Source organism: Rhinoderma darwinii, chromosome 11 (assembly GCF_050947455.1).
Source record: "Rhinoderma darwinii isolate aRhiDar2 chromosome 11, aRhiDar2.hap1, whole genome shotgun sequence".
Classification (NCBI taxonomy): Eukaryota; Metazoa; Chordata; class Amphibia; order Anura; family Rhinodermatidae; genus Rhinoderma; species Rhinoderma darwinii.
The window spans coordinates 62,668,613-62,687,748 of record NC_134697.1 but is presented as its reverse complement, the minus strand read 5'-3'; the positions used below and the strand labels follow the sequence as shown (position 1 = coordinate 62,687,748).

At 38.3% G+C, this 19,136-nt stretch overlaps 1 protein-coding gene across 1 annotated transcript in view; it reads right to left on the bottom strand.

The window, feature by feature from the left end:
• Window positions 1–19,136, bottom strand: part of LOC142662963 (uncharacterized) — a 119,616-nt gene that overhangs the window by 95,784 nt on the left and 4,696 nt on the right. The window contains exon 2 of the mRNA XM_075841257.1: window positions 16,858–16,893. Within this exon, the coding sequence (XP_075697372.1) occupies window positions 16,858–16,872 (15 nt within the window). The 5' untranslated portion in view covers window positions 16,873–16,893. The remainder of the gene's footprint in view (window positions 1–16,857; window positions 16,894–19,136) is intronic.

Genomic DNA, 19,136 nt, shown 5'->3' with positions numbered 1-19,136 from the left:
GGATCAACATTCAAACAAGAATTCTACACATTGACATAGGAGCTGATATTTTTTCGTTCTAGGAAATGATCTAAGCCTTTTTTTGCAGCATCTACTCTCCCTGCTGTGACGGCTCCTGCGGTGACTATTCCATAGATTCTCAGTTCTCACAGTAATGAAGGCTTGTTGCCTCTGCAGGTTGAACCTTTTTTCTCCAGACGGAGGGAGCCCCCTTATCTTTTGAGGGGATTTTACATGGAACAGGTTTCACTATACACCGCATTCCAAATTATTATGCAAATGTTATTTTTCGCTGATTTTCCTAAATAGTCGATGCAAATGACAGTCAGTATAATCTTCAAGCCATCAACCGTTGGAGTATAATGCAAATTTTATTGAACAAATCTCCTAATGATAACAGATTTTTTTTTAGAAGAAAAACTCAAAATGCACTGTTTCAAATTATTATGCACAACAGAGATCAAAACATTTTCAAGGTTGTAAAGAGAACTAAAATGGTAATTTGTTGAATTTGCAGCATCAGGAGGTCATATTTACAGAAATCAAAAGCTCTTTCAATCAAAAAAAACTTAACAGGCCAAGTTACATGTTAACATAGGACCCCTTCTTTGATATCACCTTCACAATTCTTGCATCCATTGAATTTGTGAGTATTTCGACAGTTTCTGCTTGAATATCTTTGCAGGATGTCCGAATAGCCTCCCAGAGCTTCTGTTTTGATGTGAACTGCCTCCCACCTTCATAGATATTTTGCTTGAGGATGCTCCAAAGGTTCTCAATAGGGTTGAGGTCAGGGGAACATGGGGGCCACACCATGAGTTTCTCTCCTTTTATGCCCATAGCAGCCAATGACACAGAGGTATTCTTTGCAGCATGAGATGGTGCATTGTCATGCATGAAGATAATTTTGCTACGGAAGGTACGGTTCTTCTTTTTGTACCACGGAAGAAAGTGGTCAGTCATAAACTCTACGTACTTTGCAGAGGTCATTTTCACACCATCAGGGACCCTAAAGGGGCCTACCAGCTCTCTCCCCATGATTCCAGCCCAAAACATGACTCCGCCACCTCCTTGCTGACGTCGCAGCTTTGTTGGGACATGGTGGCCATTCACCAACCATCCACTACTCCATCCATCTGGACCATCCAGAGTTGCATGGCACTCATCAGTAAACAACACGGTTTGAAAATTAGTCTTCATGTATTTCTGAGCCCACTGCAACCGTTTCTGCTTGTGAGCATTGTTTAGGGGTGGCCGAATAATAGCTTTATGCACACTTGCAAACCTCTGGAGGATCCTACACCTTGAGGTTCGCGGGACTCCAGAGGCACCAGCGGCTTCAAATACCTGTTTGCTGCTTTGCAATGGCATTTTAGCAGCTGCTCTCCTAATCCTATTAATTTGTCTGGCAGAAACCTTACTCATTATGCCTTTATCTGAACGAACCCATCTGTGCTCTGAATCAGCCACAAATATTTTCACAGTACGATGATCACGCTTAAGTTGTCTTGAAATATCCAATATTTTCATACCTTGTCCAAGGTATTGCACTATTTCACGCTTTTCGGCAGCAGAGAGATCCTTTTTCTTTCCCATATTGCTTGAAACCTGTGGCCTGCTTAATAATGTGGAATGTCCTTCTTAAGTAGTTCTCCTTTGATTGGGCACACCTGGCAAACTAATTATCACAGGTGTCTGAGATTGATTACAATGATACAAAGAGCCCTAAGACACAATACCATCCATGAGTTTAATTGAAAAACTAATAATTAAATGCTTATGACACTTAAATCCAATGTGCATAATAATTTGGAACACGGTATATTTCTTGGAAGGGCCATTCATATATTTATATAAATTAATCATGTCCCCCCTTAGTCGTCTCTTCTCAAAACTAAATAGGCGTAATTATTTTAATCGTTCCACATAACTTAGACTATCCATGCCCGTTACTAGCTTCGTTGCTCTTCTTAGTATTTTTTCTAACTCCAGGGCATCCTTTCTATGAACTGGAGCCCAGAACTGAACTGCATATTCTAGATGAGGCCTCACTAATGCTTTGTAAAGTGGTAATATTATATCCCTGTCAAGCGAGTCCATGCCTCTTTTAATACACGACAATATCCTGCTGGCCTTAGAAGCAGCTGATTGACATTGCATGCTGTTATCTAGTCTATCATCTAAAAGTACGCCCAGATACTTCTCAACAAGTGACTCTACTAGTTTTGCTCCCCCTAGGACATATGATGAATGCAGATTTTTAGTACCCAGATGCATAACTTTATATTTATCCACATTAGACCTCATTTGCCAAGTGGATGCCCAAGCACTCAGCGTGTTGCACCCCGTGGACAGATCTCAGATCTATGGATGGGAGTTTGTGAACAAACAATACAGCATCTGATCCCTCCTTTGTCGTCTGAGTCGCTAAGATAAGCTCTTGGGACTAAATTTGAATAGGATTTATAAACATTTTCACTTTCAACAATCTTTCTTTGTTAAGAGGGTCTCCCAATAAAAAGTTGATTACAGAATGATTACAAAATGCCTTGCTATAGGGAAACCAAGCAAAGATTTCTGAATCTGCTATTCACTCTGGTTAACAGAAGAGAGACCTCCTTTAATTAATTCATAAACTACTAATAGGAATAGGGAATTTGAAAATGTTTTATGTTTTTTTAAGACCTGTCAACCCCTTTAAGAACAAATAGTAAAGCTATTGGTGTCTGCCTTGTACATTTACCACTCACATGACTGATAGGTGCATTTGCCAAGTCATGGGCACAAACAGCAATGCAGTTGTGATGATCCTCACTTTCAGAACTCTTACATTAAGGACTAAAGTCTCGGCTGATAATAAAAGCAAGGAGAAAAAAAATCTGGACACAATTTGAACTATATTTGTCCTTAGTTCTTCATATCCGAGTTGTGATAATGATGACTTCCATTTACATAAAGCTTGTTACATTGTTAATAAAATCATTATTACATCTTTGGATATTTTTGGCCTCTTAGTTTAAAATAGCAATTTTTTCTTTTTAGCGTTATAACAAAAACGGATTTTTCTAAATAGTTATAATCACAGAAAACTGTATTACCCCATATAACCAAATATGAAGGCCTAGATAAATACGTTATATATACTATGTCTAATTGATCCTTACTAAATTTACAACACCAAGTACATACTGATAGCTCAATTCAGTTAATAACTGCTGGTACTAGCTGGCCCGGCACCAAAACCAACACATGAATCTTCTTTTAATACCAATTTCATTTCTATTCACAGCATTACGTAAATCTCATAATAAATAAAGAGGTAATGGTAATAATTCCTACACTAAATATACTATACGATCATGTTTGTAAGACCAACAGTAAAGATGGCCAGGAGCTGTAAATGCTCTTATTTGCCAATGCTCAGGTAAAAAGTACATGTCTTAATAAAGCACGGAATAACTTATTGTTCCTTGATTCAACTGCACGGAAGCTTTGGTAACGGGCCTGAAAGTGGTGAACTTCCTTTGGGATTTGCTGCCTACTGTTCACAATATAAGCATTATACACAGGGCTGCAAGCTAATATCTTAATGGCCCTGTGTCTTGCCCTTGAGGCAGTTGTATTTTCTGCCGCATCTCCAGAAAGCACCGCCTGACCCAATGATGAGAAACATATTTTGTGATTTCAAGCTAGATTAATAAGATTTGGGGTTGATTTTTGTTGAAGAAGAACTACTTATATCATTATATATAAGCCTCTTTACTTTGCATGATTGAAGCTACAAGCCCAAAGTTACAGCTGCTCTGACAGGAGAAATACAAAAAAAACATTATTCACAAGCCCCTATATTGCACGTTTAATATGTAGAAGGTCTTTGTACCCTAGTCCTGGCTGCGCGGAGCAATTTGCTCTTAAAAACCCAAAGCCCGTAGTTGCTTTATACTAGTGTGCCCCATGACAAAACTTCCTGCCCTGTACTATGGCAGTCTTGTCAAAGGGACATTGCATGGATCCTAAACACAATCTACACCAATTTCTACATGAAAGCCAGCTTTAATAGTTACAGTGAACGCCCTTTTACACTGACCACTAATCGTTTGCTCCTGTCACACGGAGCTACGGATGGGGAGGAGCGGTCGTTACTTTCAACGCTCGTCCACATACATTATTATCATGTCGGCAGCGCTTCTCCCTATTTACAGGAAGATGTGCTACAGGGCGATGTGCTGCCAACTACGATAACATTTTAAATATTTTAAAATATTTAGTATTTTTTAAAACGGTACGATCAGCAGGTGATTGGTCGTTTGCTCGTTTATCTGCTGATCGCTGCCCTGTTTACACTGGACAATTATTGACAACTAGCGTTATATAAACGCTTGTCTGCCCGATAATCGTCCAATGTAAAACCCCCTTTAGGATATGGATATTGATATAGATGGTGATTTGTATTCATAAGCTTTCAATGATAAGGTTGAACTGCCGGAGGAAGGACAGGAAATGTTGTCAAGGGTGCACAGAAGCTGAAGGCTTTTAAGATTCGATAGCCACATACAGGGATAAGGTAGAGAGGTATTCTTTTTGTACATTTAATTTAAATTGCAGTTCACAAACTATACGCTATATTCTTACATAAAGAAATTCAGGTAGCAATGCACCCTGATTATAAATTATTAATTAATTAATTAATTAATTAATTAAATAAAGAGCTAATCCTACTCAAACTACAGTACCAGGAGCAATTGATTTATATCCATATTACTTCCATGAGCATCAATGTATAAAAACCATCAAAATAAAACTCCAGCATGTCCCCCATCCCCCCACAAATCTGCTCGTTCACTGTTGTCCAGGTACAGTAGTTTCCCCCAGGCTACAACGTTAAAGAAACAGACCCGGAATAAAAGATTCATTGTGTAATGTCTAGTGCAGGACCTAAATGCCTACTACTTAAAGATGCCCACATGTTACTACTTAAAGAGGACCTGTCCCTAGGTCATATAAGTTGAACTTGTTTACTGACCTGAAAGGCGCTGTCTCCATGATTCCAGCACTTTTTTTTTTCCTGGACCCCCCATTTCAGTTAGCCAACATGGCGTGAACTACCCTCAAGCCGCCTCATGCTGACTGGTCAGCATCAGAGGCAGAGCAGCTAGCTCCACCCCGTTGGCAGAGTATAGCAAATTAGCTAATAGGGAGCCAGCACAACAGTGGGCCATATCTCTGGAACGGGGGTGGGGATTTATCCAAAGTGTATGAATGGCAATTTTTAGGACCGTATCAGTCCCTTTCTCGGGTATTATCATTAACACTAAGTAAGGAATAATAGAATCAAATGCATGCTAATTACATATAATGAATCTATGTTTTGAGCATAACCTACAGATAAGTTGAAAATCAGATTCTGATATTGTACTATACAGTATTGCTTGCAAAACCTGGACACTTACAGGAGGACCACGGGGTCCTATAACAGACATGCCCGGATCTCCTGGAGCTCCCTGCAGAAAGACAGCAGACAGAAAGAATAAGGATGAGACAACACAGAGGAGCAGACAGTCAAATAAGATAAAGAAGACAGAGAATAAAAATAGCAGTCTAAATGGGTGCCGGGAGCAAAAAGCTTGATGAATTCAACCATGGTTGGCAACAAATAATGGAAAAAATATTAGAATAAAAGATAGTAAACAAAATAAAGTCATTTGATTATTAGAAGTTCCCATTAATGATTTCTTATGAATTCAAAATGACTTTTTATCACATTATTTTTCATTAATTGAACCCCTATAAGAGACCTGTAATATTTGGGTTTGTATATTAAAGATTGTAAATGTGTAGGACCTTTATGTTTTTTTTTTTATTTAGGTCACATGATATATAATTTTTAACTTCAGTTTGTAAATCCCCCCCCCAACCTCGGAGGAAATTAGCTGGGTCAGCTCTTAGCTGCTACTATGTAGAAACTATACTGTAACAGTAAATACAGGGAGCACAAAACCTTTACAACATACAATTAAAGAACATACTATACAAACACTAAAAACTATGGGTGCATACATTTTTTAAGTTTTCCCTGTAGATGCTCTTGTTTTCTTTATTTTCTTTAGCGGTGTCTAGTAGCTACTCAGGCATTCCACCTACAAACTAGTAATGGGAATTGTTGACCGAGGATCCTTCAGAAGGCGTACATAGAGAAGGTGGGGTCCTATAGCAAAATTTATATTGGGGCCCCTCCCATGTGTTTGTTCATTCCATTACATAACCCAAAGTTAGTTTGTAGGAGAGAGGGATGGTGGAAGCATCTCCTGGTTTCCTTTTTACTTGTTTGCTTATGTTGCAGGGCCTGTGAACAGGGACAGCCTAATTCACGTTCTCTCCACCTATTGGGGCAAACATGAGCCCCATAACAGCGGCAGAGGCTGCCTCAAAAAACACTGTTCTTTAAGACATTAATTACACAATACTGTATGTCCTGTAGCTAGAGATATAAGATTTAACAAGACCACATCTATATAGATAGATAGATAGATAGATAGATAGATAGATAGATAGATAGATAGATAGATAGATAGATAGATAGATAGATAGATAGATAGATAGATAGATAGATATGAGATAGATAGATAGATAGATAGATAGATAGATAGATAGATAGATAGATAGATAGATAGATAGATATGAGATAGATAGATAGATAGATAGATAGATAGATAGATAGATAGATATGAGATAGATAGATAGATAGATAGATAGATAGATAGATAGATAGATAGATAGATAGATATGAGATAGATAGATAGATAGATAGATAGATAGATGATAGATAGATAGATAGATAGATAGATAGATAGATAGATAGATAGATAGATAGATAGATAGATAGATAGATAAATAGATAGATAGATGATAGATAGATAGATAGATAGATAGATAGATAGATAGATAAATAGATAGATAGATATGTAGGAGAGGGTTATATGGAGTGGAATATTTAGGGTTAATTTAATCTAGAGGATGTGATTAAAAACCTGGTATTTGTGTTAAGTGTTGTACGGATAAACATTAAAAGCTTCCCAGGGTGTAAGGATGACTTCCATCTTTTTACCAGCATATAGAAGACTGATATTATCAGGTTATTAGGAAAACTGTCCCTCTGACTAGTTCAATAGCTGTGATTGGTCTTGGACACGAGATCTTTCTCACTTTTTTAAAATGTATTGTATTATTCAATGTATTCAAGGAACCTGGTTGTGACTCTTCAAGAAAATTCTATAGAGCAGATTTTACTATTTTTCTATAAAGGCTTTTATTGTGTCATAGGCATCGTGCACACTACAGCCTGTACAAGCATATGTCATGAAATGGTCATTGGAATAATAGATTTTATTCAACACCGAGTTAACCTACACTAATGTTACATAATTAGACGTTTCCAAAATAGGATATTATCATGGGCATTTTTCATTGATAAGTGTGAGAAATCTGATAGCAAGATTGAAATTAGTTATAGTTGCCCTGCATATCGATCAGTAGACTGCAGTCTATATTTAGTCTATGGAGCACCAGACGTGGTCTCCTCCCTTGTAGAGGAAGCTATTCTGATACTGAATATGCAGTGTGTGTGTATATATATATATATATATATATACTGTATATAGTGATCTGCTGTTAATGCAATATCCTAATAATACAGGGTGGTTTCAACTGAAAGTTAATAATCTGTCCTATTACAGAATGTATTACTTTGACTTAATATTATTAATACATGGATAATTTATTACTATTTTATATTATGATTTTAGTATAATGTCACTTAGAGTGTTTGCCTGGCAAGAATTCACTGTCATGCTAACAAATGAGACTACAATAAGACCTATCATGTGCTATAGCAGTTATCTGCGTACCAATGGAAAAAAACTCCAGAAGATTTGTAGAGCATCTCCCTGAACGTCTGTGTGATTGGATGACATTGCTAAACTAGCAGAGAACACAGATTCTTTCATAGACCCCGTGGCAACATGTGCACAATATAAAGTATCACAGTCAATCAGAACATCTGACAGTATTTCCATGGGATGTAGCTAATGCTTACTCAATGGCAGTCAATGACAAGGGTCACATCTGTAATCTCTCATACATTTTCATTCTGGCACATAGAAACCTGAAAACAGAACTAGCTGTATATAAAGGGAAGAATTCCATAGACAGAGGAGAGAAGACATCATCAGGATGTGGTTTCACAGATTTATCGTCTAAGACAAACCTTACTGCTATTGATTTATGTGTAAGTAATAACAACTCATGTCAGTTTTCTTGTGGCTCAAGCCGATTATATGTGAATCCGATACACACCCAAGACATAGGATTATTTGGTTTTGGAATAAAGCAGTTTATCTATCATGTACATTATTTATTAACAGCATCTTTGTGGTTCTTTAGATCTAGGTTTATTCTACATATAAAGTTGAGTAAGTGTGTTTTACTTTTTGCATACAGATACTGAGCTGCATCTAGGGACGGACAAAGATAGCGGTGGGCCCCTTTGCAAGAATACTGGGGTACATTTGCTAATGCTGTGTAAGATTTAGACAGCATAAATTTAGACCAGGCAGTCAGAAGATGCGCTCATTTTATCACAGTAGCGCACGCTGTATGATAAATTTTGAACATTTTGCTAGACACATTTCTCTTCCTTATAGCACCTCTTGGTTGGCTTAGTTTATGCCAATTTTGGCACATGCCGTTACATTTTAAGCCATGCCCCTTTCTACGAATCTACTCCTATTTTCTAGATACTTTTGAAAAGCATCTAGTAAAGTACAAACACCTGTTTGTTTTTTTGGCACAAATCAATAATAAATTTTTCTAAATTAATTTGCACCCACAAGAGGCACAATTTAGGCCAAATTTCTAGAACAACAATAGTAGTGATGCCCCAGCAATTTGGAGAGTGCAAAGTCTGCACCACAGGCCAACCCCATGTGTGTAACTACCAGGGTAGCAGGCAAAGCAGCTGCTATTGGGCAAATCATCTAAGGGGGTCCATCGTCACTCTGGTGAGAAGCAGTAAGTGAAAACTATGGATGATGGCAACAGAGAATGGGACAATTAATGCAGATCATTGGGAGTCCAAAGAAAAGTGGAAAAGACACCGGGGACAGAATCAAGACCAAAATAATTCTAATCCTTTCATGTCATGATGGAGCAGAGTTCTACTCTAGATTTTGCTATGGGACCCCATGATTAATTCTCTCATGCTTCTCTAGCAAAACCCCCATTGATGTGCAAGCTCCTTTGGTGGATTGAAATAATTAGTAGACAGTAGGATGTACAGTAATCTTCCTTTAAAGAGTTGTGGGCTCACTTGCTGGATATGTGATGTGTCCACCCCAGGTCAATTCTCTTTAAGTCCATTTACATTCAACACCGCATTAATAATACTACTGGCCGCTGTTTAGAATCCATTAACACTGTCACAACAGATTTATCCATGTGAGACCCTGTATGGGCTGTTGGGAGATATTAGATCAAACCTATGTAAAAGCCTGTTGAATTTTAATTAATCTCTGGATGAGTATGGACTATAATACATGAAACATGTAGCTCAGGATCAGAGGTGTCGCTAGTATCGGACATCCTCGGGAGACTGCCACCATCCTAAAGATAGTTGAATGCTATGGTAGAGCAGGAAGCCGTTATTCATCCTAGTAGGCCACAGGACACTTTAGGCAAACGGCCTACTAGATGCCAGGAATCATACAGGCCAGTGCAGGTGATGCGATGTGCGATGCAGTGCCACCATCACACTGCCTGCACCTAGCTGGCAGCATGGGATTTGAACCACAGGTATGGTGTAGGTGGTACGATGTAGTGACTCAAATGCTGGTTGAGTGGGATTAGAGCTGCTCTGCACTACGTGGGAATGGGATTAAGTGTGTATAAGGTTTTTGGTTTTTTTTGAGTCACAAATGAAATATTCTACTCAGGTCACTATTACATAGGGGTCGCTATAACTTTGTGGGGGCACAGAGGAGCCACTATAACTTTGTGATGGCACAAAGGGGCCACTATAACTTTGTCGGCCACAGAGGTGCCACTATTCATTTGTTGGGCACAAAAGAGGGCAGAAGTACTGTGGGGGTACTACTACTGTGGGGGGGGGGCTACTAAGAGGGGCACCGTGGGTAGTAGCAGGATAGGTAGTTTCTATGCAGAGATGAGTCGTGGCTGGGAGAGGTCATCATGGAGGTCTAGATCTGGATAGAGAAAAGGGAAAGTGAATGACTCCAATCAGAGAAGACGTCACATGAAAGTCACTGGATGTAACTGTACTGCATTCACTTTTTTCTGTGTAGAGCTGGTATCTGACCATTATTTGGTGACTGCATTACTGTTTTGCTACCATGCATAGAGCTGAGCTGCTGTATCCAAGCCTGCCATGTTATAAAAATAAATTTATTTTTTTTTTGGAGAAAACACATGTCTCGGGGCTTGTGCCCATGATCTTTTGGGGACCCTAGCAATGCCACTGCTCAAGCTCATGAGAGGCTCAGTGGCTAGCATTGTTGCCTTGCAGCACTGAGGTTGTGGGGTCAAATTCAACCAAAAGCAACATCTGCATGGAGTTTGTATGTTCTCCTTGTATTAATGAGGGTTTCCTCCAGGCACTTTGGTTTCCTCACACACTTAAAAAACCCATAAATAAGTTAAAACTATATCAATGATATTATCTCTAGAGTACATGTGTCTGAGATAAGGAAATTAAACTGACCGCCATTGGGGACAGGGACTGATGTGAGTGATAACAGGAAGAAAAAACAGGACCAAGATCCAGCGCTGGGTGTGCATTAAAAAGGAACTCCTGTTCCAATTTTATTGATATAACAAAGGTAAAAATGATAGAACTATATAGAGTAGTACAGGAATGAATGTTAGGTGCATGCCATGAATAAGGACACAGACGTGTCAGAAATGCGTAGGCACATATGAACAGGGCTTACTGCTATGCTTCACCTAACATTCATTCCTGTACTCTGCCACAGAACTACTCTATATAGTTCTATCATTTTTACCTTTGTTATACCAATAAAATTGGAACAGGAGTTCCTTTTTAACGCACACCCAGCGCTGGATCTTGGTCCTGTTTTTTCTTCCTGTTGTTTACCGCTGGCCGTGCGGGAATCCGGGCGCTGTCTGTACTCAGACACAACTAAACGGTGAGCTCGAGGTCTACCTCCCCCTCTTCCCCATTCATAAATTTTGTGAGTGATAACAATCACTGTACAGGGATGTGGAACATGTTGGCACTATAATTGCAATTGGAAATAAATTACAAGTAAAGGAACACATTAGCAGTGTTTTTTTGTTTTTGTTTTTTTACTTTTTACAGTTATATAAGTTTTGTTTATAAAATTATGCTATTCTTGAGTCGCCTACTTCTGAATCGAATTCATTCCAAGCGTGCATTTTTTTATTTCAATCTTGAGAGTGGCATAAGCTGTTTATTTCCCACAGAAACAAAAAATCTTGCATGTTAAAATACTTCTTTACCCCGACATCTGGGGGAGAGTCGAGTGAACCTCATATACAATAGCTCGTCAGTTGTTCCTGCTGAAATCGGTGGTTTTGGCCGAACTTTGTCTAATGTGATTGGGAAACTTTATCGACACAAGATAAAGCTATTTTCTGTCAGCCATATTAGCTCAAAATTAGTCAATATATTTTTAATGCTGTAATCTGTTATATAAGAAAAAACTTGTATAGGTAAAGCCACAAGTGAGGTCATATCTGGTAGTGGGAAGAGACAGCTGCACAACCACTCTAAGCCAAGTCCTGTCAATGAAAACCAAAAAACATTTACATGTTTGTAGACTGTTTCCCATTTCCTAAATGTGTCAACACATGTTAGTGTTCAGCAACATTCATCAATGCCAGTAAAAGAGTGGCCTGCGCTATGTTCCCTTGTCCAAAATAGCTTTTCTTTCCAGGACGTCAGAATGATTCAATTGGGTTGCATTTCATAACTAAGACTAGAGGGATAACCGTACCACAATATTGTGATGATCCAGCGAATTATGAAACGAGATCAGACATGTGGTCATAGACGTGTAGTCACCACTAACACATAGTGGAGGTCAGTAACAAAGGACAAATAAATAAAAAAGCCATATACATGTACAATGCTGTCCCTACATAGTCTCACACTGACAGCAAGGATTCAGAGGTTGTAGCGACACATCCCATTGACAAGGGGAATGTAAACACCAGGTAGTCTTATTAGTTATACATTTCCAGGAGGAATGCCAGAGGGTTGGCACAGGGCACTTAAAAAAAGATTATCTAGATTTGTTATTTTATGAGGAATGTAAGTATTTTCTAAAACAGAAATGTCCGGAGAGCTGACAGGTCCTCATTAACTAATCTCTTACCATGCGAAGAGATGGGCAGTTCACATAAAGTTGACTACATAAGTATATCAACTTTTGTATATAAATACATCTTATACCTATTTTGTACTGTCACTTATTTTTATTGGAGGCTTGCATTCTTTGTTAATGACATTAATTTGTAGATGTCACAAGTGTAGGGAGCTGGGGAAGGGTCTTCAAATGGAATTCTGAGTGAATCACAAAAAGTTCAACACGTGATATCGCATGTACACATGCAATGTCATGGAGTAACATTACACGTAATATCGCAATTTACTGTGCACGCACACGCGTGATTATCGGGCACTTAGCACTTATTGGTTCACAACACTTGTGTTTTCTAAGTTAGCTGAGAGAAAGGAATACATTCCCATAGTTTTCACAAAGTGCTGAGCTGTCCCTATTCAGGTCCAGAGAAATACTGTCTCCAGTTTATAAGAACAAGCACACATGTAGCCTTTGTGGTGAAGATTTCTGGTCAGTATAAAGTTTTCATCACTTCTGTGGGTGTTTACGAGGCTATAATTTCAACACAGGAGAACGCTTGGCCATGTGGTTGCTTGCACCGAGATGGTGTAGTGGTACCAAGCATTAAGTGTTGTATTTAATCCTGAATAGCACAGTGTTTAGGATGGGAGTTATTACGTGAAGCAGAGTCTTTTATCTACAGAGATGGAATGGGAAAGCAGAAACTCAAAAGAGAAGTCATTTTGTTGTTTTTGCTTCATGTAAATAGTTTCCAGATGGCTAAACATGTGGCTAGAGGGTATTTTGTGGACAGGCGGAGCTGACTCACCTTCTCTCCAGAATGACCCTTTAATCCCTGGATCATTTACATCATCCAAAGTCCCATGTAATATGGCAGGATCATAAAATTTAAGAAAAGTAGAAAGAAAAGATAGGTGAGCTTCCTAGGGACTGAACCAATGTTAGCAAAGTTATCATCAACATTGAACCACTATGTGTTAGTAGACTCTCGTATGGCATAAAGCCTTGCTGAGGACATTCAACACAGCAATGTGTGATACAGATGTGACCCCCTAGTCACTGGACTTCTGGCATGAGATCTTGGGACCTATTCCTTGTGTTCATTTCATAAAAACTCAAAGGAAAAAAAAGTGAACGAAAAAAAAACGAAAAGTGAACGAAAAAAAAAGTTTATCAATCTAAACTGATTTAATGCAGGTGACGGGATTAGCTGTACTAAGAACTGTAATTAGCTCCAATTAACTAAGACTTGACCGGCCCGCGACCATTGCCAAAATCTGCATGATCCTGACATTATGCTGGCAATAACATGGTGACAAATTCCGTAGAACAACGGGAAGTAATGGATTTGCACAGCTCCTTGCTTTTAGTCATCCAGCCTTTTAAAAAGTAGTGTGAAGGCTAAAACATATAGTTCTAAGAAGGACCATGGCTGTAAACATTTAACATGCACTTTTTTTTGGCAGCAACAAAAGTTTATTAAACTTAACACAACTTAATCCGAAAGTTGAGAAACAAATTAATTTTAGAAATACATAGCAATAATGAGGTATCCTAATGAATTTAAGAAGGATATAATATCCATATTCTCACTTCTTTCCCAATTTAGCAGCATAACAAAGCCATCTGAGGTAAAGGAAGAAGTCGAGAACTCTGCTATGGTTGGATGACTCCAGACTGGTGAAGTAAAATAACACGACCACAGTCAAATCCGCTATATACTGCACTTAATGAGTGAATTTTACTTTCCAGCCTGTTTTAATATAGATATTATGTAGGAACTTTACTGAATGGGTGTACGGTGGAGTAGACACAATTGCATGCATTTAAAGACTATACAACATCTATTATTATATATAAAATATATAGGTTTGGACAAATAATCCTTACAACTAAAGAACTGAATAGTATGAGGCGGACATATATAAGACTGTAGTTGTTAAGCTGGCTATAGATGTAAAGATTTTCACCTGTACGATGAGTGTCCAGTTTGTTTTTCTTTCAGAACACTCATCGGGAAAGTATTATATGTGAATAGATATCAAGGAGCTTGTATGAGATTAAAAAAAACATGGCGGTGTTCTTCTAGAAATAGCATCACCCTTGACCCCATTCAAGTAAATGGAACGGAGCTACACTACCAGACACAGTCCATGGATAAGACTGGTGCTGTATCTGGAAGAAACCAGTCATTTTTTCTAATCTCACAAACCCCTTTAAGCTCAATAGGATCAACTACTGTAGGAAATACAGTGACATTGCTTTGCCCCACATTAATTTTTTGTCAGATGTTAGTAAAGTAAATGCTTATCATAAAATGATTCAGACCAGTAACAATACGTTTTACATCTATGGCCAGCTTTAGGCTTTGTTCACATCTGCGTCAGGGCTCCCTTCATGGGTTCCGTTGGAGCTTTCCATCATAGGTTTCAGTTTGCATCACCATTGATTTCAATGGTGGCTGATCCGGTGCAAATGGTTTCAGTTTGCCACCGTTGTTTAAGGGTTCCGTCGTTTTGATGGAATCAATACCATGGTCGACTGCGCTTTTCATTCCGTCAAGACGACGGAACCCTTAAACAACGGTGTCAAACGGAAACCATTTGCAACGGATCCGTCACCCAATGGTGATGCAAACGGAAACCTATGGTTTCCGTTTGTTCCAGTCAGGGTTCCGTTCATGGGTTCCCCTGATGGATATCTCCGACAGAACCCATGAACGGAGTCCTGACACAGATGTGAACGTAGCTTAAGATGCTTAAATACAAAATATTGAGAAGATTATTAGGCAGTATAGGACTTTGTATGGGGCCATGTTTTATCCCCAAATAATCTACAGCAGCATTTCTCAACGTTTCTAATTCAAATAACACCATTTCAAATATATTATATCAAAGTAACTCCAAGACCATTAATATACACTATGATGCATATATTAAAAGCACAACATATGGATAGTACAAGTCCCCATTTAAGACATGGCGTGTCCTCCTTGGAGTACACGTACCAGAGGTTGAGAACCTAGGATCGACAGTGATCTAGGGCAGTGTTTTTCAACATTTCTAAGCAAGTGTCCCCTACTCAAACAAATTATATCAAAGTGACCCCAAGGCTATGATCTTATACTGTGCTGCATATTAACAGCACAGCATGAGGACAGTGTGAGTATCCTCTAGAGACGTGGCATGTAGCCCTTGGGTTACATGTACTACAGGTTGAGTATCTAGAGCATATGTAGCTTAATTTATGAACTGACTCATTAATGCATCTTTTTAGAAATGTGAAAATTTACACATATATTTCATCCACGCGCATGACATCCTATGAGATTATTCAGAAAATCAAATCATTTTTTTTTTTGTTCTGGTAGTTTTACTGCCAAAAACGTACAATACATTTTGAAATGAATTATCATTTTGCTGTAAAACACAGAATGAACTGGTTTATCTGATGCAAAAAGGAAACTACTCTGGTATAAATATAAATTTAATGACTAATGGTTGGAAAAACTAACAATTTCTTCACAATAATTTTCTCATGTTCAGCAGGAAATCAATCTGCTTTCTTTAGCAGTAGGATTCCAAATCTCTGTCTATATCTTCAACTCTATAAAAGTTCATGACACCAGTAATAAGGAAAAGTCAACATGTATTCCCTCGTTCCCAAGGAAGAAAAGGGATTTTGATATGGGTCTCAATTTCCTCGTTGTGACTGTGGGATTCAGACCAGTAAATTAACCTTAATGCAGATCAGCAGGCTGCCTCACCCCGGGACATATATTGCATGCTGCTAAAGAAAACAGCGAGTTTCAAACCACCAGCTAACATGAGTGTTATATTTCCAATTACTAGTCATAAAATTTCAATATTTTAAGTTTTATATGTATCGTTAAAGTTTTATATGGTAGCATTATTCAAGTGAAATTCCAGGACCCCCAACCAACAGTGAACAACAGCAATATCCACATGCATAATAAATGCAATGAAGGGCTGGCAAGGCGGCTGGAGGGCAAATGTCCTTGGCTGGTCATTTTTTTTACAGATGTAGGTTGACCCTGATGGAACAGTAAAGCTTCAATCCATTTGTAAGCTTTGAACAATGACTGTATATAGTATCATTATTGTTAAATAGCTGTTTACTTTGTTGTTTGGCCCAAAGCAACACTCGCTCAACAGAATTTTCTTTAAGGCAAAAAAGGAAATAAGTAGATCCCTGATAATCCTACAGCAGGACATTACCGCCGGCTCAGTATGGGCTTCTATCTATACATTCCTTCCATTAAAAGTAAACTACTTTAAACCTGTTAAAGGATGCTTCTTCATCATGCACCACTTACTATATCCCCCAAGGCCAAACATTGCCAGCTCTCCCTTACATGCCTTCAATTTGTTTCCACCGGTAAAAAGCTTTCACCCAAAAAAAAGTGAAGAGTTAAACTCACCATCCGTCCTGGCATCCCAAGACCACCTTTATCTCCCTGATAATCAATGGAAATCACATGAAACTTTAACACAGATTCTGAACTATTTTAAATGCTTTACAGGCTATAGGCAGACAAACTCAAGCACATAAAATGGTCATGTGATAAACATACTTTTCCTGTTAGTAAATATTATTTGCAAATAACTATTCATCCCAACATTGGGAACAAAAAAAATATTCTTTTGTAGCGTCCCTTTTGTATATTAATGGATATTTTCATTAAATGCAGAGTTTTCCATTGCATATATTCATAAGAGACTCCTTTAGATAACATAATGTGTTTTTTTATTCTCTATGTCTAAATGTGCTCTGCCAATTGTCCACCAATGCAAGAAGCAATAGATGGGAGATAACACTGAAGCACCTCACTCCGATATGGTTAGGATTTCCACTCCCAGTCTGCAGAAGTGTGGGTGCAGCATATTGATGACGTACTCTCTGCACTTCAACAATGCCACCAAAGGCTACAGCCACACATCCTAATTTATGGGGACAGTTCCATAATTTTTAGTGCCCAGAAGCAAAGTGGCTTCTTGAATACCATAATACTGTAACAAAAATATGTATTTTTTAGTGGATTACAAACATGGCTGATAGTATCCCTATTCTTAAAGAGCTAAATTATGGGAAAGTGGCACTTTCAGCAACAATTGGTACAGTCTTGAGAAAAGAAGTATACCAAAATGAAAACAGCATGACCACTTCTTTGTGCGTATGCTATGAACTGGAAATTTTGGCAATTATGAGACGAACATATGTTAAAAATTAAGTATTTAATGTTAATTAAAAGTGATCTACAAAGAATGCTTTTTCAGTATATTAAAGAAACTTTAAAGCAATATAGGAACTGGCCAGATGGTTGAGATTGTCAGCCCGCTTTGTTGGGCGCATTCCTATAATAAATTTAATAATTCCAAACCCAGCCATATATGTGCCACAATATGTATGCAGGTTGTTTATAAACTCCTTAATGTCCACCCACCGTCTTTTGACGGCAGGTGGTGCAGGTGCTTTGTCTGCAGCAACGTCTTTTGGCGTTGCAGGAGAAGAGGCTGATGAGCGCTCATCCTCTAAGCAGGAGCTGTAACTTACAGCTCCTGATCTTAGAGCAGCCTGCTAAATACAACTGGGGTTGGAAAACATTCCGACTCCAGCAGTTTAACCCTTTGATTGCCGCAGTCCGCAACCGTGGCATGATCAAAGGGAACTCCCCTCTTTGATCGCGTCATCGGAAACCCAGTGACGTGATCAAGGACCAGGTAATCCCTCTGCAGTCAGCCCTAGGGACCTAGAAAGGACACCAGGGCTGTCTGTTCAGTTTGCCTGGTGTTAGGGCACACAATGTGCTGCCCTAACAGCAGCCTGTGTCAAAGTGACAGTATAATGTATTAGCATACAAGAGTATGCTAATACATTACAAGTAAAGATAAAGTTGTAAGTAAAGTTCTCCCTTAGTGGGATTAAAGTAACAAAAAATGTAAATAAATAAAAACAATGTCCCCCCAAAAAAGTAATTTATTTTGCATAAATATATTTTATTGCCCCAACATTACATATAAACGAAAAAACCTATTTAACCGATTATTTAGCGTGAAACGTGAACGGGATGAAAATTAAACAAGAAAAATTATGCAGAGAATAGTTTTTTCCTATATTCACGCAGTAAAACTATATTTTTTCTACTCCCAAACTGCGAAAAAAATAAAATACTATTTCTCCCGCATAAAATAAGGCCTCATACAGCCAGGTCCATGATAAAATAAAAAAAGTTATGACTGCAGAGAGGCAAAAGCAGAAAAATGTAGCTGGTCATTAAGGCCTTTTCAGGCCCGGTCATTAAGAAGTTAAAGGGACACTTTATCAAACTAAATATATAATTATTATCTTGCTTACATCATGATACTCCCATCTGTATAAGGATGTGAAGATATTTATTAACAGTGGCATTGCCACTACATTAACAACCAGACCATGGACTAGGATGATTCAGCACAGGTTTTCACTTAAGCAGAAGACATGGTAATTGTTATATGGTGGATCAGTTTTCTTGAAATGTATATGCACTGTATACTAATGGCCAATGCAGTTCAGGAATTACCTGATTCCAGACATATACATACTAAAGGAGGAATGAAGAATAAGGAAGGGGAAAGAGTAGGTAAAACAGAAAAGAGTAGAGACTTAAAAATATTCAAGGATTTGAAAGGTAAAGAGGGATGGTGTAATGTTAAAATATAA